Genomic DNA, 25,920 nt, shown 5'->3' on the forward strand with positions numbered 1-25,920 from the left:
AAACTATTTCTGGCCCATCCCATCTGCACCCCCTTCTCCTTTCCATCTGTCTCCACGTGCTCATAGCACCAAGAAACCGCTGGGTGTAAGTGCGCTCTACAAGTTATGTTACATAACATAACATAACATAACATTATTTAGAAAAATCCTGGAAATCATGCATTAGTGCCCCAAATAGATGCAGGCTTTCTGACCTTACATCTGTATCCTTAGATCATCAAATTTGTGTCCATCCAAAATTGCAAGGCTTACAGAGAAAATATCTGTGTTCCTCATTCATTGATGATATTGATTGATATTGACAATTAAGGAGGCAGTCATGCATTGTTTTCCATTACAGACTAAGGGGCTCATTATGATCGTGGACGGACTTGAGTCCGTCCGTGACCATCGAGGAGGAGGGAACCTCCGCATGGCCTGCAGAGTTCCTTCCTGTCCAATTAGGATGTGACCGCCACCCTGGCGGTCACATCCTCTATTTCTAACATTGGGGCGGGTGCGGCTTCAAGCTGCATCCGCCGCAAAGTTAAAAATGCATACATTGCATTTGTATGCAGAAAGCAGCAGGCACCGCGCGGTGCCTTCCAATTACTGCATACAAATGCAGGGGGGTACCATAGATACCTCCTATGTGCACCCCCCCTCTACACCCAGGGGGCCCGCAACGGGCCCCCACAGTGAAGCTCTGTATGATTTTCCACAGCGGAAAACCCGCCGTGGAAAAGCATTTCTTTTTGGGCATCCTAATATGGCTGGCGGTGTCTGAGAGACACCGCCACCATATTAGGGCTTTTCAGCCGCAGTTGTAAGCCAACCGTGGCGGAAAAGCTGCGGACAGAAACCAGGACCCACCGGACATCCTAATGTGGTGGTGGGTCTTTGGTGGGTCCGCTGCGTTTTTTTCCGCATCCTCCGGGCCGGCGGTGGCTTCTGCCGGCCCGGAGGACGCGGAAAAACCGCAATCCTAATCTGCCCCTAAGTATTTAATTAGTAAACTTACAAAATGTTTGGATTTGGGTTACCAATGGCTTCAACAATCAAACAGCATTTTATTTTCTAAATCACTGCTCAAGAATAAATATACCATAAAAGCAGCAAAAGTTTTGTATACAATGATGCCTAGTTGTGCTGTTGTAGTTAACAGTTTTATTTGTTGTATTTGATTAATTTTAATATAATGAAATAATTATTATGTCTGCTACTAAAATAAGCATAATTGCTACACCCTTCATCGATAACCTCCCACATTTGGTAACTGCACTGACACAAAAGGCAGATCATACACTTGACCTTATTTTTTTTACAATCTTCCTTATCTGCACGTTCTTTCTGCCCTTACAGTTCCTGGGTTCGATCACTTTTTGGTGCCTTTTTCCTTTCATTTTTTTGCTGAATCAGAAGAATCAAGAAAAATCATCAATCTTATCAAGTGCGTGACATAAAATTTTGGACCCGCCTTTCGTACAGAACCTTCAATCTTCGGCCCCATTTTAAACGGGTTTTCCAGATACTGATGTGATGTGAAGAATTTTAATAACTGGCTAACCATTGCTCTTGATCTCATTGCTCCGCTAAAAAAACATGTAGCAAGAAGGTCTCAACTGATAACCCCTCGGTTTTCATCCTCCTTAAAGGAGGAAAAAAGTTGCTGTAAGATTTTCGAGACAACTTGCAGAAAATTCTATAATAATGAGACAAAATTTAAATATAAATTAGCTTTAAAGGAATTTCACAAATATATTCACAAATCCCAGAAACAATACTTCTCTTCTCAAATTGCAGCAGCATCTAAAACTCCTGCCACCCCTCTGAAATGTCAAAAATCATTAACTCTTTTTTTATCTACGAAGGCAAAAGAAATGAAAATAATACAGTCAGCAGAATTACGTATTGACTTGACTCAATTTCTGTATGAGAAGATTCAAAACATATGTATAAAGTTGCGAGCTGAGACCCCTTCTATCAGTCTCGGTGAGCAGTCATCAGACTGGTTCTCAACTACTTACTTTTGACCCTGTATCAATTGCTAAAACAGCCAAGGAACTTGCTAAATGCAAATCTGGATCTCCTGGCGATCCATGTCCGCCGTTCATTTTAAATCATGCCTCTTCCATTATCAATCCAGTGCTCAATAAAATTCCAAATAATTCCCTGCAATCCGCTTTTTATCCCTCTTGTTGGAAACTGGCTTTTTTTTTTTTCTTTTCAAAGAAATCTAAGGCTGATCCTATGATATTGAGCTATTTCAAACTGATCTCGCTTCTATCTGCTGCTTCTAACATTTTGGAGAAATTGGTCAACAGGCAGTTAATTCACTTCTTGAAATCTAATAATTTGCTATATGATTCGTAATTTGGCTTCTGACCGGGCTTTAGTAACCTGAATACGCCTTGTTGGAAATTACAGAATTCATCAAAGGTAATCTTGATCAGGGCTGTTATGCTGTGCTGGTACTGCTTGATTTGATCAGCCGCCTTTGATACTGTCTCTCATACACTTCTTTTGGAAAGGGTAAGAATGGCTGGTATTTACGGTTAGGCCTAAGCTTGTGTAAAATCCTTCCTTGAGAGCAGATATCAGGCAGTGTATCTTTCTCTGCTCACATCTACTTAGAAACAGATTGGTTATGCATTACCGCAGGGCTCAGTCTTGAGCCCTACCCTATTTCATTTATACTCAGAACCACTGGCAAAATTAATTGAATCTTGGGGTATTGTAGTGACCGTGTTTTTGGCTCTATTTCTGAGTGATGGTGACTTTAAGCTTGCTACCATCCTAGATCCTTATTCTTGCCTTGTGTTGGTCCTTTTCAGGCCTTTTTCCAGACCTAGAAGCATAAACTAGAGGATAGCTGCTTTATATGATGATAGTTCCCTTATTCTTGACTCTAATCCATCTATTGCCTATTGGCTTTGACATAATTATGTGTCCTTTCATCATCCTTCCTATAGTAGAGGGTGGATCCTGTAGTCCTGACTTTATATTACATATTGGTATGGTTTGTGTATGTACTCTGACAGAGCTAAGTGTTATTTCATCCTTCTCAGGCCTACAAGGCCTAGAACTAGAGAGACTCCATTTTGCTTTCTGTCCCTGCAGACTGAGATGCTTGCAGGATAAAGGTGATGTTTTAGTTATGAGGTGTTGTTCGCTAGGGGAAAACCAGCCGAGACTGGTTCTTATCGGAAGAATGTTTTTTTCTCTTGGGTCTATACGTAACATGCAGATGGTCACTGCAGGCTGCGCAGGAGGCCTCGGAGCTGGCACAGGAATTCGGTGGGAGGCAGCCCTCTGTTGGAAATTTCCATGAGGGGAGAGCCTTCCATATTAGTGAAGTGTAGAAGAGGAGTAGTGTCAGTCAGTTAGTTGGAGCCGGGGAGAGAAGAAGTCAGTCGGTTCTTGGAACAGAGAGAAGTCAGTCAGTTAGTTGAAGCTGGAGAGAGCAGTGAGTCGGTGTTTGGAACAGAGAGAAGTGAGATGATGTTTGGAGCTGAAGAAAGCAGTCAGAAGCAGTTACTTATCAGAAGGAGTTGTGATCAGCTGGAGTCTGAAGTAATGCCTTTTGGAAGAGACTGAAGTTATATCGTGGATTAGTCTGTGGGAGCAGCTGGAGTGAATTGGACATTGGAGCAGGGATAATCAGACAGAGTGAAGAAGCTAGTGGAGTGAACGGTTATCAGAGCGGCAGAAACGTTATCATTAGAATGAAGCTGGAAGGTGAAGACACTTCGTGGGGGAGAGGAATCCAGTGCAGAGTGATCAGCGCAGATGCGTGTCCAAGAGTGCAGGGGACAATCTGAGACGAGCTAAGGCACAGACGAGAGAGGAACCCAGATGACAGCTAGAGCAAGACTTCATACTAATCAGGTGATATCTGTCCTGTTATATTAGTTTGCTTTACATTTAAACATTAACCTTGTCCCTATTGTATTGCTAATCCTTTTTCTTTCAGCGGTGTGCAGTATAATCTATTCCCTCTTTAGCTTTCTACAGTCCCTGTTAGTTACATGTGGATGTGTTATAGTAATAAAGCGTTCCATTATAATAAAGAGACCCCGCAGATCTGTGTATGTGTCTATTCCCCTTTTACTTTACAGGCTATGTGTTATAGTGCAGTATTATATTGGTAATATTGTTATAATAAAGGAACCCCAGTTCTTAGTGAACTAGTGTGTATATATCTTGTTCTTATACAGTAATGGTAGCCTTTCTTCTAGTCAGGTGCTATTATATGAACGGATGCTACCCCCGCTCAGGTAAATGGTAACTGAATAATCAGGGAGAGAGGAGCCCTTGAAATAGAGAATAAGTTGTACACCGTGTAATTCGGCCATTCTTGTGTGATCCATAAAATATATGAGACATTCCCCGTAGGTATTAGATGTATGAGAGAAACTTCCCAACAGAGAGAGAGCTAAAGGTATTCATAGGAAAGTGATCGCCGTTGTAAGGCGGCGTTAATGAGAGCACCAGGGAGGAAACTGGTGTGTATACCCACAGGATTGTGGCTTGGGCATTAATGAGAGCACCAGGGGGATACTGGTGTGTATACCCACAGGATTGTGGCTTGTAGGAAAGTGAGAGCACCAGGGGGGATACTGGTGTGTATACCCACAGGATTGTGGCTTGCGTGAGCACTGATTGTGATCAGTGTGTAATGGTAAGTAATCAGAACTGCCCCAGGGTAGATTAGTCTGGGCCCATGTGGTCGCGAGACTACAAGGTATGAGTGTGGTGTAGGGCATGGACGTCCTTAGTAATCAGTGAGTATTCCTAGTAATCCCATAGATTTAGTGGTGTTTTTGATGATATGAGCTTGTATATTGCTAATTCCCCATCTTCAGGTAGGTACCCAGGTGCCTGGATAGATGGGTCCTGAGGAGGGAGGTGGTTACGTTTCGGCTGGGTTGGTGGTGTCTTGGTGAGCTGATCCTATCTGTTCCGAAAATCTGGTCGTTACAGGTATACAAGTATTATCTTATGCAGAAGACACCAAACATTATTTTTCTTTTCAAGAGCATAACAATGAGGCCATTTCAACCATTAAGCAATGCTTATGTGGATTGGAGGGTGCATTTTTTCGAATTTCCTTAAGTTAAACTCAGACAAAAAACGAAATTCTCTTTTTTGGGTCTAAGTGCTTGCCTGATCCAAGCAGATGGTGGCCAGATGAACTTGGCCCTCCTCCGGCACCTACCTGCACTACTAGAAATTCGGGAATAATATTTGATTCCAATCTCTCTTTTCTAAATTGAATTTAGCAAATTTTTGCTATGAGTTCTGCAAAACTTAAATAGCTTAAAGAAAGTTTCATCTGGTTCTTGAACATATGTGAAAAACTACTGTTCACATGGTTGTAACTTCCAGATTGAACAATGCTAATAGTCTATAATTTGACCTTCTAGTCTATTTGATTTACGGATTATAGACTTTACAGAATGCTACAGCAAGACTGAACCTGAAAATTCCACACCGGCAATACATTTCTCCTTATCTGAAACGCCTACACTGGGTGCAAGTGGTCAAACATATCCACTTTAAAGCTGTCACTTTGGCTTTTACAGTTCTACTTAAGAAATAGACTTAAACCTTCTCACCAATCTAGATCTTTAAGATCCAACAATCTCAGGCTGCTCCAAGTTCCAATATTTCTTAAAGCCAGAAAAGGCGGTAGATCCTTCTCCTTTCTTTCAGCTAAACACAGGACTTCACACCCTATTGAGCCTATTCTTACCCTATTAAAACCCACCCTTTTTAATTTATATGTTGCTCCTCTGGCATGTTTGATCAAATCCCACGGGTTTGAATTGGTGTCATAAGCGGATGACACCCAGATTATTGTATCAATCTCAAGTGACATTCCTAAAATAGCACAGAACTTTAAGGAGTGTATGAGATGTGTCAGCGTATGGATGGCCGAGAACTGCCTTAAGTTGAACTCTGATAAAACTGAGGCGCTTCTCTTTGGGAAAGTTACCTCCTTCTGGTCCTCAGAATGCTGGCCAGCAGAGCTGAGGACTCTTCCAACACCAATTAGTAAGGCAAAAAATCTCGGAGTCACTATAGACACCACCCTTTCCTTCCATCACCACGTAAACAAACTCACTGCTTCCAACTATTACATCTTGAAAATCTTGAAGAAAATACTGCCCTTTATACCGACAGGATTGCAGAAAACAGTGGTGGCAGCCTTAGTGCTGTCTAAACTTGATTATTGTAATGGAATACTAGTTGAAGCAAATAAATCAGTAATAACAAAACTACAGGTTCTCCAGAATTCCACTGCTAGACTGCTCTTCGGTCTGTCCAAATATTCATCTGCCAAACAGGCCCTTAATACACTGCACTGGCTACCGATAGAGAAGCGAATTAGGTTTAAAGCATTGTGTGTCGCTTTTAAGGCCCAACAGAACTCAGGTCCCACTCACATATAATTAAACACTTCCAATGGTATACTGAAGCTGGTGAGGGTACCATCCCCCTGCCTCCAAAGATGGGGGATAAAAACATATGTCACCTCTAGATGGTGGAACAAACTACCTCTACATTTGAAAAACTTCACCGATCTCTTGTCCTTTAGGAAAGGACTCAAAACATGGCTTTTTACCCCGTAAAATGGGCATGCATTGGTTCCTACACGCAGTGCTCCGTGGACTTCCTTCATAAGGGCCTAGACGACTCCAGGTAGTAGAGCACTATATAAATACATAAATAAATAAATAAATTAGTTTACATTTGGTCCCCTCTGAGTCCATCTTTAAAATACGTTAAAGACAGTCCTCTTTAATGAAGTCTAATGCTAAGTGACCTCCACCTGCCCACATTATTGTTCAGCTTTTGCTGCTAGCGCCAGGAGGCTTCTTTCGAAGCAGCTGCATGCTGTTCAAATTTAACTGACTGATAAATTAGGGCCTGATTAAGAGTTTGCCGTGTGGTGCTGGGTCTGCCCCACTGACGCGCCGCCAAACCCGTGGTCAGGTTGCCTGCCAGATTACGAGTGATTCTAGTGTCTGGCGTTTTCTTTTTTTAAGTTTCCACTGCAGTGTCCTGAAAATGGGCACTGCAATGGGAGCGCCAAAAAGAGTTCCTGCATTGCATGGTCTTTATAGTCCATACCGTACAGGAACTGGAGTGCATGCACACAGGGGGGCACATGTTGTGCACCCCGGCATGCAGCCCATGATGCAGTGGCAAAATGGGGCCCTGGAGGGTCCTCTTTGTTTCCTCTCCGCACGTTTTTAATAGAAGTGGAACAGCCATGAAAACTGGGGTGGAGAGGAAACTTGGAATATGCTTGGCGGGATCACAGCGGTCCCGCCAATCATATTGTGGCCGCCTGACCACTGCAATACCACCAGGGAACAGTAGTTTCCTGGTGGCTGCGGTGGGGCAATGGAGGGCCGACCGCCCAATAGAGTGGTCGGAAGACCACCATCGCTTCACCCCCACAAGTGTGGCGGTCCATGGACTGCCAGACTCATAATCAGACCCCTAGTATGTTGCTGGAATTCGAACATCAGCTGCTCAATGGAGTAGACAAATAAAAGCTTTTGCTGTGTATTTTCACTTAAAAGATTTCTAATCACCAATGTCAGAAGAGATTTGAGTTAATGTTGCAATGGGATATCAGAATATAAAATAAAATAAAAGTAAAGGCCCACCTGGCATCTTACCTTTTTCTGCCACATTGAGATGACAAATTTTGACACCTTTTGAGATTGCAGTGAATTTTTGTTATTCTATAAAGCAGGTTATATAAAGTGCTCAGTATAGGGTGAGGATCATGTTTCAGAATATAGGGTAATGATCAAACCTGTCCACTGTTCCTCGATTGCCCTGATATGCCCATCTTTAAACATCCAGTAATGTGCCAGCTTCTTCCAGTCAGTGGGTTTGAGGTACTTGGTGGCTAGCCGCCACATCACAGATCGAATGTGTTGTGTCTCCAGCCCATGGTCCTGCTTGAAGGTTAAATGCTGGTCCACCCAGGAATCGGAGTCACTGTTCATGTTGTCCTACAATATGAAGAGACATAGGGTTGAAGTACATGCACCTAGATGAGAAGCCCATATTATGCCCTTCAGGCTTAACTTTATATGAAAAATCCATTTTGAAAACACAAATCGGGGCACCACAGCTGACAAAAGCACAATGTTTCACACCTACTATAAATACCTTTTCCCACTTATAAAATCGATCAGCTTTGATGATCATGTCTGCCACGTTGATATGGTTTCCACGAGCAGCTACATCCAAACAGGTCTTCCCTTGCTGGTATAAAATAAATATGATTCATTGTTTAAACAAAGTATATGTATACAGGACATGTAACATACTTGTACATAAAAACATGCAGAATAAGATACACATGGAGTAAGAGAGTTGGTTTATTTATATCCAGTACACACTCTAAACATTCTGCCTGAGGAAATGCAACCATTTTATTTGATTTTCCCTAGTCGGAAGTTCAATGAAGAAAAACATTTCTTTGTAGATCATTATTCTTTCTAAAGGGAATTAAAAAAAATACACTTGCAGATTTATTTTACTCTCTAGCAAAGAACATTGTCAAGAAAAATGTTTCTACACCAGCTCTAGTGATTTATGATTGTTACCTTTAGATTGATATTTCTGCCTTGTAGAAAAAAGTGAAAAGCATACTTTTCAATGGTAATTTGGCATGAACAAGTTGCTTAACTGATTTAACAATCTTTCTGGTGCATACCCTAACAGCAGGTACCTAACATTTCGAATGTCCCCAAGTACCAGACTGTTTCAGGAGAATCCATCAGTAATGCTCCAGAAAACTGGGAATATGGATCCGTTTTGCTCTGCAGAGACTCTGTACTGCCCTGGTAATGACAGAGCAGAGAAAGATACAAATGCCTTCTTATGCAACTTGTATCTTTTTCGTTCCGTGCCCTCAGACGCTGACCATGGAACAAATTGTCTGAGACCCTGAGCTGAATTTTTAACTTCAGACCATTTTTAGATATAAAAGGGGCCACTCCACATAACGAGGAGGGGGGTGGGCAGTGAGGAATCTGAAGTTAGAGCATCCATCAGAAAGAGCATTACCAATGGTAAGTAGCTTATTCTTCTGATGGATACTTCTAACCACAGTTTCCTCACTTTTAAAATAGATACCACTGCAGTATGTCCCAAAGGTGGATGGTTTGGGGAAAGTACTCTGACTAACAAGTCATGCAGGACTGAGTAGGTTACTTTACCTTCCCACTAGACCTGACTGTCAAGGCATTAGTACTTTGTGAACGTATGCAACAAAACCCATCTTGCAAATTGGCAGAAGACTAGAACAGTTACCCCTCTCACTAATGCCATTGTCTCTGTGGAATGGGCTCACAGGCCTTCAGGAGGCTACATCTTTGGCCAGAGCATTGGAGATTGTAATGCAGAAGACTATCCACATTGACGGTGCTCAATTGCACTGCATTGCCTTTCTTTATATCAGAAAACCCCATAAAGAGCTGATCATCCACATTATTGTCCCTTGTGTGGTCAATGTAAAAGTTCAACATCCTGTTAGGTTTTAGACAATAGAGCCTCTCTTCCTCTTTCAAGGGGTGAGGCATAGCAAAACACATGCAGCAGAAGATGCTTCAGTTCTACTGGAGAAAGCACCTGGATCCACTTTCAATGGCCCAGGCACTGGAGCAGGGGGTAAAACATCTAATATTCATGAGTCTTAAAACAGGAGGCAAGCCAGAAATCCCTGGGAAATCACTCTGGGTTCAAGCAAGAGTCCAGTTCTTCTTCAGAAGGGTAGAGGGTAGTAGGCAGAAGGGCAGCACAGCAGTAAGTCAGGTCTTCTAGAGCAGCAGTCCAGCAGAGTGGCAGTCCATGTGTCAGCACAGCAGTCCTTCCTCCTGGCAGAATTCTTCACTCCTCCGGTAGTGTCTGATTTGGTGGGGTCAGAGACCCAGTACTTATACTCAGTTGTGCTTTTGTAGTGGAGGTGACTTTCAAAGAGGGACTTTGAAATGCACAGAGGTCCTGCCTCCCAGCTCTGGCTCCAGACTCACTACAGGGTGGGGGGTATGCAGCCCCAACCCCACACTGCTTATTCATGTGCAAGTGTCAGCTCCTCCCTCCTATCTTGTCCAGGATGGCAAATCCAAAAGGAACAATTGGACGGAATGCTAAACAATGAAAACATTCACCTCCAGTCACAAAGATATAGGTTTAATCCATCATTCTTTTGCTCACCACGCCACCCCAGCCATATGCAAATCCTGTGCCTTATATGAACAGTCCAGCCCAAACTGCCAAGCCAGGTCCTCCCTGGACCGGAAGCAAGCATCATGGGACTGGTTTCAGGGCATCACCCCTCATCAGCTAGGCTAGCTTGAATCTATTGGCACAGTGACCACTGGTCCCACTTAGGGCAACAAATGCAAAAGGAACAATTAATGGGTGGAATGCTGAACAATGCAAACATTCACCGCCAGTCACAAAGATCTGGGTTTAATCCATTGTTCTTTTGCTTATCACTTCTCCCCAGTTTGGACTCAGCCATATGCAATCATTCTTGACACTGTGCCTCATGGGAACTGTCTGTCCCGAGCTGCCAAGCCAGGTCCTCCCTGGGCTGGGAACTAGCATCCTGGGACCTGTTTTGGGGCATCACCCCTCATTAGCCAGGCTAGCTTGCATCCAGTGGCGCAGTGAGCATGGGACCCACGTTTTGGCATACCCTTCCCACTTAGGGCGACAAATGCAAAAGAAACAATTGATGGACGGAATACTGAACAATGCAAACATTCACCCCCAGTTACAAAGATGGCACATCAGCATGTGGATGGCCACTCAGTCACACCTAACCTTCCTTTATTTGTGGCTGTCTAGAGGGAATGCACAAAGCCAAGCTCTCACCCACCCATCCTAGACGTGTATTGGAACAAGCTGCAGGAACACAGAACTAAGAACAGAGAAATGCCATCTTTCTAAAAGTGGCAATTCTAAGATACTAATGATAAATTCAACTTTGCCTGCAAAGAGCATTTATCATTACCATTCCAATGATATGAAACATGACAGAGCTACTCCGGCTCAATCAGGAATTACAGCTTATAAGTGTAATAAGGGAATCCCAATGTTAACCTATGAGAGGGGTAGGCCTCATAGTAGTGAAACATTAATTTTGGTGTTTTTCACTATCAGGACATTCAAAACTTGACAGCACATGCCCTACATTTTAATTACACAGCACCCTTTCCTATGGGCTACCTGGGGCCTACCATTTGGATGACATATGTAATAATAGCAGAGTTTAAAGCTTGGCGACGGGTTTTAAATGCCAAGTTAACATGACAGGAAAATTATACATCCAGGCTCAGCAGTGATAGGTCTCAGACATGTTCAACGTGCTACTTGCGTGGGTGGGACAATCAGTGCTACAGGCCAACTAGTAGCATTTAATTTATAGGCCCTGGGCACAGCTAGTGCACTCTTTTAGGCACGTACAGATAAATTAAATATGGCAATTGTGGATAAGTCAATCAAACCATGTTTTTTGGTGGAAGCACATGCACTTTAGCACTTGTTGGCAGTGGTAAAGTGCTCAAAGCCATAAGGCCAAAAAAAACAAACCAGCAAAAAAGTGAGGACACCAGGCTAAAAATTTGGAGGATGACCACTCTAAAGCTGTCAGGTTTAACAGACTTTTTTTCCTATACGTCACCACCAGGTTTTTCATAAATATATTAATGATACCCGCAACATGGGTGAAAACTGCCAGGGTGTATGGGGGTCATTATTTTTTTTTTAAAACATTTTGCACTTTCTCTACTGGCCAATTGGTGATACCATGTACCCAAAGCTCAAGACACGGGAGAAAATCTTGTTATTATTTAGCTTCTAAAATCTGTAACTATTCTCTTCTGGCTTCATTTTAAGAGGACTCGTCTGAATTTTAAAAAGGCATTGAAGATCTGGATATTCTAAGCTGCAGTATTTCAGTAATTTCTTCACTTTTGCACTGGAAACTCAATTTGGTAGCTGTGTGCACTTGATAAATCTTCATTAATTTATAATGAAGAGGGTGCAACCTATTCTCTTTCTCATCATTATCGTATTAAGGGCAGTAGTGGCTGCTACCGGACAGGAATGCTTGGGCGCGGGGTCCTGAATGTTGGAACTAAATTTTTTAAATAAAAAGCACACTTACCAAGAAACTGCTTAAGGGATATCAGGGGCATGTCACACATGTTGAAACAAAAGTTGAAGCCAAAAAACATCATGAATCCTCTGGTGGTACCAGCATCTGGGTAGAGATACTGAATCAGACTCTAGCTGTAGATTCTGGATTGAGCCGACAGTGGTTTGGGGTCAGAGATTGAGTTGGGATTGGCTAATCGAACAGCACCGGTAGAGTCAGCATTGGCAACAGTATGGAAGGAATGGTGATAGATTTTGACATTGGTATAGAAGTCAGTACAGGAGTTCGTATGGGTTCTGAAGCGGGTCCCGATGATGATAGACCTGCCATCAGAAGTCCATCTTAAGAGCCCTGTGTGTCTTTGTAGACCTATGGCATGCCAGAAGGAGGAAAAAACACATCAACGATATTCAGTATAGCTGTTTTAAAGTCCATTATCTGGTCATGTGGCAGTGAATTTGGCACATGGGGAATATAGGGAGGATCAATAGCAGGATCAGTTCTGGTTGAGGAGACCGGCAAGCGGAGTGATCTGTATCCTCATGTCTTCTTGATAGAATTTAAGTCGTGGGATAGGAGCCGAGTCCCAGTTGGCTTTCTTGTGCATGTGTTCAGACTTTAATTTGGACTTGCTGGAAGACTTTGACAGGGAAGTGGATTTTTTACAAGAAAAGAACACTAGAGACACGGACTGCTGTCGGGCCCAGGACTAGGAGTGGGAATGTGCTTAGACCACAATCTCTTCTTGTGGTCAGTGACGTAGAGTTTCCCGTCCCAGTCCTGAATCATCTTGGGATGCTTGAGGGCACACTTATTGCACAACTTAAAGTTGTGCTGTACCCCAAGCATCAGGGCCATACCATGTGTGGATCTGTGACCAACATCTGCATCCTGCAGTCCCAGCACGATTTGAATCCAGTAATTTTTGGTGGGCCATTGTTTCCTAGCACCCTACAAATTGTTTTGATGTTGTTAAAAAGTTTCAAAGTAAGGAGCGCGGATTCACTCCTCATTGCGGAAAGAAAAATACTGAGAGTGTGTGGGGTTGGTGCCTAGAAGCGGCTTCACACAGTTCCACCTGCGTGAGTATTGCTGAAGGACTCTCTGGATTTATTCTGGCACTTGATAATATTCTAAAGATGAATAATCTGTGGTTAGAAATATTCATCAGAAATATAATAATTGTTCATTGCTTACTTTAGACTCCATGGATGGTAGGGAAAAAGCAATTGCATAGGACAGCCATTTTATAGATGTGTGCACCTAATGACACCCTATGTGCAGAATTCACATTTTATGCCCCTCCATCAAGTTTATGTTATGTGTGCTGGTCCATATGAATGGATGGATAACATAACACATACGTCCCCTTATAGAGTGCTTTACACGGTCTCCTGCACCCAAATAAGGGAACAAGGAAAATGCAGATAATGGGAGAGCTAGAGAGAGGAGGAAATTCAGGTATGAAAAACAATGTAATCACAAACTCAGATGTCCCCCTATCCCGTTGGCATATATGGAGCCAACAATCACTCTGCCTCCTCAGTAAGTAGACTTTTATGTAGCAAAAAGACCTATACTCAGGCACTTCAACCCAGATGACCTAATATTCATAAAGTCTTGTGCAGAACACGGTTGGTAGAACACAAGCGTTTTTCTCAAGGTGACAACAATGAATATGGAGAGGAACTGGGGAAGAACCAATGTGATGACTCCAGTCCTGCAGCAATCACCTCTTTTTTGAAGATCTGAGGTTGTTCACTCTCTCGCCTCTTGTTTGTTTGACTAAGGTTTGGGAAAATGTGGATCCTGCGCCTGCAAAAATCAAAGCTGTTGTCAGTAACTAACTCTGCAAAACGGTTCTCAATATCCAAAACTATTGTCTCTGGGCTCTTATTGTTTTGCCCTTTTTAGGAAACTGAACTAATCTGTGAAGGTCCAAACACACATTGGGCTCCTTCAGAAAATGTCTCTATAGGAAATATGATCCTCACTCTCCCCAAACTATGGCACCTCCAGAATCTGGCCATATTCTTCAATATATCCACTATGTGTTCAGTGTCAACACTGGCAATCGTGCAGTTCTTTAAAGACTCGGAAAGGAAAGCATTGTCCCCTTTTAAACAATAGGTCCCCAAATACAATTTTCTCAAGCCAAGACCCTGTAGCTGCCTCTCTGTTTGCATCACCTACACGTTTACTTTTTACAATAAAGTCTCAACCTGTGAGAACTTCTGGGATATGCCTCGGTTAGTTGCTGCCAAACCCTTTACTGTGCCATGTTGGACAGATTCTCCTTGTGCCTGGGTGGCCAGACTAAGATACCTCATGTACTCATACCGTAAGATTCCAGCAGCCGCCTTAGGACGTGGGTCAAAAAAAACTCTCCTGTAGAACTACTTTACGTTTTATAGCCTTGAGGATATGTTGGACTTGTAAGAATCACAACCAAACAGTTTATGACAGGGCTAAAACAGCACAGGATTACAAGGCACCCTACCAACATTCACAAAATAATTGGCTTGGGTCAAACTATGAGGGTGCTAAAGAGCTTCCAGCCCAGCACCACATTCTTGGGCTATGCTCAGCTTCTCTGCTTGGACTGCGTTAATGCCACACCCAGCAAACTTCCAACCATAAATCAGTCACAGGACTAGTACACAGCTGGGGTCTCCTAGGGTCTTTACAAGCAAATTATTCCCAACGCTGAATGCGCTGATGTGGGAGGCTCAAAGCGGCAGTGACTTTGGGAATAAGCAGCTGTTTGCAGCACAGCTCAGTCCCTGCTAAAATAAAGTGCATTGTGAGCTGAACAGCATAAAGCTGTGGCCAAATGGTTTAGTGGTATTTAGGCACTTTTGTCAGGCTCTGCCTTCTTTCTTGATAGGACGTTAAAATGTACTAAGTGCATTAGCATGCCTACTGGCAGTAGGGTAGACATATATGGCTATCATTAAAATGCTAGGATTATCACTTCAAGCAAATATGTTCTGTCAAGGTCTTTTTTTGGTTTCTTGAAATAGGTTCCTTAAAATATATCAACTAACCTTAACCCCCTTTTGTTTTACCTATTTAAGTGCCGGGGCCTGTGTGCACCTCTGTGCTACAGCATTTTACAACAGAAAATGGCATGTACACGTGTGCCACCTTGGTTTCTTCCTACACCCTTATGAGCTATGTTTATTCTGACAAATTCAGTGGTATGTGTTGGTGTAAATCCTTCATCAATATCTCATTTCAGCCTTAAGATATAACAAACAAGCATTGGCAATGCCCACAGCTCTGGATTTAATGTGATAAAGCATGCAGCCTTAACACATTAGAGCGAGCCACATGGAAGAAAGCCAACATTAGCAGATGGAAAGGGCTGAGGTTGTAAAGTTGTCCCTTGTGCAATTTTATGCAATTACTTGAGTGGAAGCGGAAGGATACAACTGAATTACCAATAGTATTAGGCGAGAGATAAATCCTCCACTGGGCTGGGCCAAGACACAATGGACAAAGTCTCAAGCCAATTGCTGAAAGAGATGGCTGAAAAAAGCCAGAGGTTGAAACAGCATTTCCAGAATTCCCTCTTTGTATGTAAGCAACTGGTCTGTTTCACATCTGTGCAGTCAAACCCCATATCTGGAATGTGAAATTGTCATTTTTTTAGCAAATCTGTTCAATGTTCTGATGTATTTCTTAACTGTACAAATCTAAACCCTGGTATGCTAACCAAGGAAATGATGCCCTGAATGGCATGAGTCTGGCAATTCTTGACATATGTGAGTTTTATTTAGGAATGTAGTATGTACAATCATTAATGTAATATTAGTGCACATCACTAAATTGTGGTAAAATCACTGTTATGGTGCACTGTTCATTTGATGACAGAGATCTAACTCATGACTATATGGAAACAATTACATTTACACCCAATGTATGAAATTAGCATTCCCAAAAAGTGGTCACAAATTGTGCCCTCTTTTTTTGCAAATGGAGAAGAATTCTGCAAGCCAACCCATTTACCAATAGGTCAACTCATAAAATTCCAAATTGTTGTGGGTTGCAATATGACCTACCTCGCCAATATTCACGAAGTAGGTTGCAAATTGCAACTTACTATCATTGGATGCCATAGCATGGATGGTGGCCTGCTGGGGTTAGCAGACCTCTATGCCGTCACAGTGATTGTGGCTTGTAGGGATCAACAGACTACCATGTCTGTAATCGCATGTTAATAGAGTAAACGTTCTTTCAATGCACCCTGTTTTCTTAAAGGAAATGATGGTCTACTTAAAAAGCAACGTTTTTTTTAACTGTTTGAGAGTTAGCAGTGGGCCTCTGGACCACTACTTCTCTACTAAAAACGTTTTTGCACTCCCAAAGGGGACCCTTTTTGAATGTGTTATCACCTCCTTTGACCAGTACGCAACCTATTAATGCTTTGAGCTTGAAATTGTGAGCACAAACCATTTATCAATAGGATTTTGAATTTCAATTTGAAAGGGATACCCTGAACACACTGTTCCCCAACTGTAATTCTTTATCGATTTCTAAACCTATTTCGCAAATCAGTAATCACTTCCTGAATCGCAAAATTGGTTTAGTAAATACTAAAAAGCCATTTAGCTGTTGGAAATGCTGGTTCAGTTACATATATTTACTGTAATTCAGTACACCTAAGGAATCTACTGGTGCCTCCCTTCCTTGTCCTAACTGGCTGGCCGAGAGAATGTGCTGAACGTGTTTGTTGTCCTATTTTCTGGAATTTGTTTAAAAAATATGCATTAGCATCAGTTTTCCTTGGGCAGGAACATATTGTTGCCATGGCTTGACCCACAACTGTGTTCCACATAGTATATGGTTACCATTCATATATGGATATTCTATAGTTTACGGATGCCCACAGATGATATTCTGGATGCATTTCATTTGGAAGCAATTGAAAGTAAAATTTTCGGTTTAGGGTAGCTGTTTGGGGTGCAGATATCAGCAGTGGGCCCTAAGGGAATCAAACATAACCATATCATTCCACAATCTACACATCCTATGGTTTCTATTGCTGAGTCTCAGATCTCCCTTGCCCTGATGAGTAGTCCGAGACATGTTGTACTTAACAATGTCAGATTTACAGGAATGTTTTCCTTCTCCAGATTTTCTCATGCAGGAACATATTTCTGAAAGGTTTGACTCACATGTGTTCCTGAGAGTGGGGGTGCCAGTTGTGTGTGGTTTTGTAATGGGGTTGAGCAGGGATCGACTCGAAGACTCTAAGACTATGATGAAACCTGAGGACATTTCTGTCTCGCGAGATAATGTGTTGATCTATTGTTCTATTGTTCGTTCTTCTATTAACTTATCTCCCGTCTTTTTTGTATATGGTGATTATCTGCTATGTAGCTGGTAATTATAGGCTAATGTCTGCTGCAAATCGCTCCGATACCCAGGCCTAGGGTCATGCCAGCGCTATAAAAAACTTCTTAAATAAATGAAATAAAATAAAATAAATAAACCGTAGTCTTTGGATCACAAGGAAACCTACCAACTGCAGACATTTGGTAATGTAGCTTGTATGAATCCAAGCACGTTTTTCTACCCTAAATGCCCTGCAAATGTCAAACTGTATAAGAAAATAATAAAACGAATTTTAAAAATCACATTTTTGTCACATTTCTGTGACAGAAAACTCCAGCACTTCCTGGAAAACTGTAAAGATCCTACCATCTAGAATTCCTACATTTCTACTGATAGAGACAGTACTGCACATATGTGGCCGGGTCAATTGCAAGAGCCTTAACTAGGCCAAAAGTTCTACCATGCTGACATTGCTCTGTCACTGTTTTAGCCTGTTCCTGTTTTTTAGATTATGCCCATCGGCATGCGTTTTTATCTGCAGAAGTGGAGGAACTCTAAGTTTTGGGGGCTTTGCTGTTCCCCTCAAAATCTGGAACTTTCCATCACAAAAATATGAGGCTAGAGTTTGACATTTGCAGGACTTTGTGGGTAATAAAAAGTTGTGGCTCTTGAAAGTTCCTCATCAGGTGGCTGAGGCACTCGTGATCATAACCCATTGGAAGCGTCTCTTAAAATGGACTGTCTGTTTGTAGAGCCTAGGCAGGTCGTGGTCCCTCTTGCTTTTGGCCCCAAAAAATGGAGCAGATTGACCCAAAAGTTTATGGGAAAATGTTTCTGAAAATTATGGCACAATATATAACTGTAAAATGTTCTACCTCTATTTCGCCCCATCATCATTGGTGGTTTAATGCGATCTGTTCTAAACCACAGAGGCAGTTGAAGGTAACCCTTAAATCTGTACCAAAAAATAGGGGCACTATTACACGTAAAGTATACGAAGCCACTTTGATGGCTAGGAAGACAGCACTGAGAAATGAGGCTTGGTCCAATTTGCTGGCTGCTGGGAGTGCGAGGCACGTCTGGTGATTTTGGGAGGTCGTGCACCTCTCACTTTTTTGCTGATGGGCTATCCTCCAAGGTAGATAGTTTAAAAACAGAGAGGGTCACTCACTTCTCGCTCATTTTTTATTCTTTGAATAATGCTGATAATCATCAGGATATTGGGATCCCCTCCGGAACAGACAAGGAAATGGCCCTCAAGTTTAGGCAGCTCATCACTGTGAAGAAAGTCGCTATAGGAATGGCCCAGGCCTGATGGAGTTCCTGTAGATCTGTTTAGAGATTACCTTGACCTCTAGGCTCCCTTGCTCAATAATGTTTTAAGAGCTGCTATCTTTGGCCTGCTTCCTTCCACATGGTACGAAGTTATTGCTGTATCCCTCTTAAAAAAAGGTTCATAGATCCAACCTTGCCTGTTATCAGACAACTTTCCTACCGGATTCCACAGTTAAGATCTTGGCTAGGGTTCCACTGATGTGTTAATGGGTCTGGACTATCTGAAACAACATTCTCTCTGAAGCCCAATATGGCTTCAAAGAAGGAATGGGTATGGTTGAGCAGTGTCTGAACCTAGGCTCATTATTGATAAGTACACCAAGTCCATAAATGGTTCTTTACATCTAGCCTTCATGGACTTGTTGTGTGCTTTTAATATGGTGAATCTCTCCAAACTATGAGACATGTTGAGGAACACGGGGCTAGAACAATACTGGAATACTTCGACTAGGATCTGTTATGGTCCTGGGGGAGAATTTACACCTTCTATACATTGAAGTAAAGGTGCACGTGAAGGTTGCATCCTAGCCCCATTTTTGTTTCTTATTTATATTATTGGTTTAGAAGCTCATTTGCTTCAAAAGAAACTGGCTTAGCTTCCTTTTGTAAGTTACCACTCTCAAAAAACACTTTCTGAAGACACTTCCTCAGGATCACCTAGCATTATGGATAATCCAGATCTCAGAGTGTTAAATAAGACCTATATCCATAAACTCAAACTCTTAGGACATTTCAATAGCACATAGCTTACACTGACCCCCAATTTCTATTTACTAGATTTTTTTTATTAACAAGAGATGCATTTTACCGGATAAATAGTTTTTAAAACATATATTGCTGGTACTTTCACTGTTCTTTACACTTTTTAATTGTTACCTGCTTCACTGGGACAGAGCTGTGTTCAATGCTCTGGGGGTAACTGGGTTTACTCTCTTCCACATTCTTTGCATGTTACATACCAGGTCAACAGTCTTGTTGCTGTTCCCGGTTCCGACCCACAAGCATAAAGGCCCCTGATGATGCGACCGCGCAGCGGACGCACCGAAGGCACACCTAAGGCAAGCCCGTCTACGCCCATCCGCGCCCGATCCGGCCCAGGGGCCAGAACCCCTGCATTTTCTTCCCAGAACAAGTACTGTTACTCCAGTTCACACCTCAAACAGTTAAATAGCACACTGGGAACATCCTGTACGCACTCCATTTTACTTGAAAAGTTTGCCGAAAAATGCCCTTATTGCCGGTTTAAATTTTCTTCTAACATAATCGCGGACACCTTTACACTTCTTTTTTTGAATTGTAGATCCCTGCCTAAACATATGACAGAGATAGGGATGCTCCTAAACCCTGATGTTTTGTTTCTTACGGAAACATGGCTCAACTCCAGCTCGGAGCCAGATATTGTTCAAGCACTCCCCCAGGGATTTGTGATGCAGAGGGTGGATAGAACAGGCAAGGGCAGTAGGATCGCCATCATATATAAAGAACACTTCAGCTTTCGCCTGCTCGGGAACCCCCTCTCAGACTGTGAGAATTCCCATTTTACTAAAGAACTCACTCCACATCTCTCCTTCACAGGCATTAATATCTATCCCCCCGAGGAGTATGTTTTTTTCAAATCTCTGCTAGAAGCAGCAGTTAACCTAGTCAGCACTGCAGCAAATTTTACTGGAAGCAGTAAATGCAGTTGAACTAGTCAGAGATCTTGCCGCCTTTCTATTGCTACAAAAAATTCTACAAGCTACACATGTTAAAGGACACCTTCTTGATCCGGTGTTTTCTAACTTAGAGGACCTTAAAGGGAATGATCCCATTCCTATTCCGTGGTCTGACCACCTCCTTATCCTCCTTTCCTGGTCCCCTCAGGTTGCCCCACCCCTTACTCAATCCACACGGACCTGAAGTCGTTCTTGGTCCAAGCTTCCCTTGGACAAGTGGGCCCCTGAACTAGAAAGAACCAGACCGAAATCTGATCCCTGTCCAGTCAAAGTCAATGACGACTTCTCTAACTGGATAGAGGAGTCACAGAATGTGGTCCTGCCAAAAACATTGATAAAGAAGACTGGCGGGCCTCATAAGTCCCCTTGGTTCTCCTCCGAGCTGCGCATTTTAAAACAGCGTTGTAAGGTAGGTAAGGTGTATGGTCCAGCGCTGGGATGCTCCTGGGTAGCCATGCGCTATATAAATGTATTTTTCGTTTCATGCATGGCCAGTACACAGTGAAGAAAAAAACTTTGTAAAGCACAGCTCAATTGTTGGTGCTAGATACTGTGGGCTATTTAACAAACACTCGGCGACAGGAAGAGGCTGACTGACATAATAGTATATTGTTTTTTAGATGTTGCCTTCTGTGCAAAATGTTACAGGTAAACACCTTGTAATCCATTTCTCTTTTTACCCCCACTTGTATTCACTATTTTCTAACTACAAAAATCCATTTATTTAGGAAATCCCTCAATATTCTACACAAATTACATCTTGGTTAATTCAAAGTATGTCTACTTTTCAGCAATCTGCAACTTTCCGAGTTCTCTCTGGATTTCATACCTGTTACCCCCACAAACAGTAAGCAAATATAAAGTACAAAAAACTTCGCATTCTGAGAGGCAGGAGCCAAGTGTGTGCCCCAGCATGGAGCCTCGAGCACTATGAAGAACATACAAACAGCTTCTGGCACTGTGCTGAGCAAAGACACACAGCTCATTCCTCTCATAATACTTCTCATGGAGAAGGAGCTGTGTAAAACGAACCAGGGAGTGGGAATTGGAAAGGGAGGGACTAGAAATGATTCTAGTCCCACCCCTTCCAAATCCCAAATCATGGTTCATTTAGCTCTGTTAGTGGAGTGGGAGGGTTGGTGGATAGGAGGAGGGCTCTTCCTAATATCCTTACTTTTCCAAAGTGTATCAAGCCAGTGGGCAAGAGTTGGTAAGAGCCGAGGCCTGTTCTGTCTGGATGGGGCAATGTACTCCCAGCTTCCCACCTCTATTTGGAGATTGTTTTCCACTGTGGGTGACAACAACACGGAAAGGAAGAAGGGAGGAATCTGTGTTAAATACTGACATACATCTGTCATAAGGGCAGCCTGGGAACACCCTTTCGTGACAGCGAATGGGTTAAAGTATTGCCACTTTGTCAAAAAAGTTAAACTACTTCCTAAAGGCAGAAGAGATACATGTGACTTTACAATAAGTAAACCTACTTTTAGAAGACCTTTTTACATTTTTCTTTGAGAAATAATCCAATTTCTTTGTTGCTATTTTACATTGCTCACACAATCAAGAGGTCATTTCAGAGTACTAAATAAAACAGTATGTAATCACAAACTGCAGATGGGTGGAAAGCTGCACTCCTGCCCCTTGGTGCACTCCCTTTAATGTATCACGAATAAATGGATTTGTCATCATACATCAATAACATTTAAAAGCCTAATTTTCAAAGTAGGATTACCCAACTGTCCACAGCTTACTTAAGCGAACATTTGCATGTCTTAATGCCTGTTTTATTGCATGGTAAATATGACTGAATATTTCTACATACATGCATATTTTTTAATATAGACTCGTGCACCACTTCAATAACTTCTGCTTTGCAATGACAGATAACAATGCGTGGTTGGTATATGAACAGGTATTTTTAACACTGCAATTATAGGACTTATTGTCAGTGAAATTGCTCTCCCACCCTCACAGCTCCACCATCAAATGAGGCCGTCCTAACCCCCTGCACTCTCGAGTGTTGGTGTTTGAGGCCCTCCTCCACCTGCAGGCTATACCTGCACCTCATCCCTGGTGGTCCTGAGGACCTGTCACTCTTTCTCTAGCTCCGTTTTTCTCCTAACTTTTTCCTTTCACCCCTTTCCTTTCACCTTTGTTGTTCACCCTTTTACTGTCACCCTCTTTCTATCACTTTCCATCCTCCTTTTCACTTTTTTTTTACTCTACTCTTAATTCTGTGCACCTCTCTCCCGTTTTTTCCCCACCGCTGATACCCCAGCGGCGACTCCCCCCGCCCCCAGTGCGACCAGCCCAAGTCAGTTTCCCCTACCCGCTCCCGCCTCCCAGCTGTCCAGCCCTCCCCAACCCCTACTTAATAGCGGCAGCTGCGTGGGCCTGCCAAAGGCAAGCCCATCTGCACCAGTCCGCGACACGAACGCGACCAGCGCCAGGAACCCTGGACCTCCGAACCGCCAACGCTACAACCCAGCGGCACTCTAGGCACTCAACCCAGGTCGCAACAACAACTGCAAGCTAGCATCACCAGCCGACACCCAAGAACCCTTCAGCTGTCACCACTGCCACCACTCCTGTAGCACAGCCAAGACCACCGATCCAGCACAACCCGCCCACAACAACGCGACCGCACCAAAAACCCTGCAATGCATCCTCCTCAATGTCCAATCCCTCCACAAACATGCCACCGAAATCTGGAACCTCCTCGACAGCACCACCCCGGACGTCGCATTCTTCACTGAAACCTGGACCAACACCAACTCAGGACCTGACATCGCCATCGCCATTCCCCAAGGATTAGAGATCTCCCGGAAGGACCGCCCCACCCACCCTGGGGGGAATCGCCATCGTCCACAAATCCACCCTCCGACTGAGCACACTTTCCGATGAGCCCACAGACCTGATGGAACACCTACACTTCAGGATGCAGGCCAGCCCTACCACCACCCTCTGGGGAAACCTCATCTACCGGCCCCCAGGAACCTGCTGACCATTCACCAACTCCATCACAGACCGCATCAACCCGCAGGCCCTCGCGTCCACCAACTACACCTTGCTGGGAGATCTCAACTTCCAACTTAACAACCAACAAGACACCAACACCACATCCCTCCTGGACAACCTCCACAACATAGGACTCCACCAGACTGTGACTGAGCCCACGCACTCAGCAGAACACACCCTCGACCGCATCTTCACCACAGGAAACTCCATCACTTTCGGCCACACCACTGAACTCCCATGGACAGACCATCGCTGCATTCATTTCACTTTCAGAACACCCACCATCCACAGAACCCAGCACCTGCTCCCACGCAGGAATTGGACTAAAAGTACCGACGACCAGCTCACCACCTCACTGGGCAAATCCACCCCAACCATCGCATACAACAACGAACTCCAGCACCACATCCGATACCTTGCACTGATGGATCTCCAACTGCTCCAACACAATAGCTCCCCTCAAGAAGACCAACACACATGCCAGGAAAGCCAGCTGGTTCACCACTGAACTCCGAGAGTCCAGACGTATATGCCGCCGCCTCAAAAAGGCCTGAAGGAACTCCAAATCTACACAAGCCAACAACAACTTCAGTGCCACCACCAACGCCCACCACCTATTCATCAGAAATACAAGAAAGAAAGCAATCAAAGACAGAATCTCCACGCATGCGAACAACAGCAAAGAACACTTCAGCATCATCAAGGAGTTCGCCCAACTCATCAGCGAGTCTACAGACATCCCTTCCTCACAAGACTGCTGCGACAAACTCAGCACCTTCTTCCACCACAAAATCAAGAACATTTATGACAATTTCGACAAAGACAGCCAACACACAGAACCCTCACCAACCATCCCGACACCTTGAAGCCAACGATTGACAGCTGCACAGCCCTCACCACTGAAGCACTCTAAAGACAATGAAGTCAATCCACTCCAGGGCCCCATGGACCCCTGCCCCCACCACATCTTCAACAGAGCTGCCAACACCATTGCCCCATGCTTCGCCACACCATCAACAGCTCCCTCGCAATCGTTTCCCTAGGACTGGAAGCACGCTGAGATCAACCCCCTCCTGAAAAAACCCTCGGCGGACCCCATCGACCTCAAGAACTACAGACCCATCTCCCTGCTCCCGTTCCCAGCAAAAGTCATTCAGAAAGCCATCAACAAGAAACTCGCCACCTTCACTAAAGAGCACAACATCCTTGCCTCCCAATCCAGCTTCAAAAAGAACCACAGCACGGAAACCGTCCTTCTCACCACATCAGACGACATCCGCTCCCTCCTGGACAGAGGAGAGACAGTAGCCCTCATCCTCCTTGACCTTTCAGCGGCCTTTAACACAGTCTTTCACAGCACCCTAACACGCAGACTTCACAACGCAGAGATCTGGGACAAGGCCCTCAAATGGATCCGCTCATTCCTCTCAGGCAGAACGCAGCGGTTCAGACTCCCTCCCTTCCTCTCGGGCCCCACACCAACCACCTGCTGAGTGCCCCAAGGATCATCCCTCAGCCCCACATTGTTCAACATCTACATAGCTTTGCTCAACCTCTATCATCAGAACCCATGGACTCAACATTGATTCATACACAGACGACACCCAACACATCCTCTCCCTATCCAACAAACCCAACACAGTCAAACACAACTTTCAAGAAGGCATGGAAGGAGTCACCAAATGGATGAAGAGCAGCTGTCTACAACTCAGCACATACAAAACAGAAAGTACTCATTATGGTTCCACTGGTGGCCCCCCGCCCTCGGAAGCCCGCCCACCCCCACTGAACCACGGAATCATCCTGGACTCCGAACTCAAAATGGACCGCCAGATCAACTTTGTTGCATCCTCCTGCTTCCACACCCTCCGCCTTCTACGCAAGACCTTCCAATGAATACCTCTCGAACACAGAATGACCGCCACACACACCCTCGTCACCAGCAAACTTGACTACGGAAACGCACTCTATGCCGGAATCAACAAAAACCTCACCCACAAACTTCAAAACATCCAGAATGTCGCCAGACTAAATCTCAACCTGACACAACCCAGCACCTGAGCACACTCCACTGGCTCTCCATCGAGGCAAGAATCAACTTCAAGATTCTCACCCACACACACAAAGCCCTCCACAACACCGGACCAGCATACCTGAATAGCCGACTCACATTCCACGCACCCCAAAGGACCCTATGATCAGTCCAGCTCTCCCATGCCATGGTCCCACGCACCAGGAAGTCCAGATCGGGAGTCCACTCCTTTGAGTTCCTCGCAGCCACAGCCTGGTACACCCTCCCGCTCCACCTCAGACAGACAACCTCACTCCCTAACT

At 43.9% G+C, this 25,920-nt stretch overlaps 1 protein-coding gene across 2 annotated transcripts in view; it reads right to left on the reverse strand.

The window, feature by feature from the left end:
- The window catches only part of ANKDD1A (ankyrin repeat and death domain containing 1A), a 392,066-nt gene that overhangs the window by 60,307 nt on the left and 305,839 nt on the right, over positions 1-25,920 (reverse strand). For both annotated transcript variants that reach the window (XM_086958048.1, XM_086958049.1), the window contains exons 12-13: positions 8,176-8,271; positions 7,814-8,015 (exon numbers count right to left, since the gene is read on the reverse strand). In XM_086958048.1, coding sequence (XP_086814174.1) covers positions 7,814-8,015; positions 8,176-8,271 — 298 coding nt within the window. The remainder of the gene's footprint in view (positions 1-7,813; positions 8,016-8,175; positions 8,272-25,920) is intronic.

Source organism: Lissotriton vulgaris, chromosome 2_1 (assembly GCF_964263255.1).
Source record: "Lissotriton vulgaris chromosome 2_1, aLisVul1.2, whole genome shotgun sequence".
NCBI classification, from domain to species: domain Eukaryota; kingdom Metazoa; phylum Chordata; class Amphibia; order Caudata; family Salamandridae; genus Lissotriton; species Lissotriton vulgaris.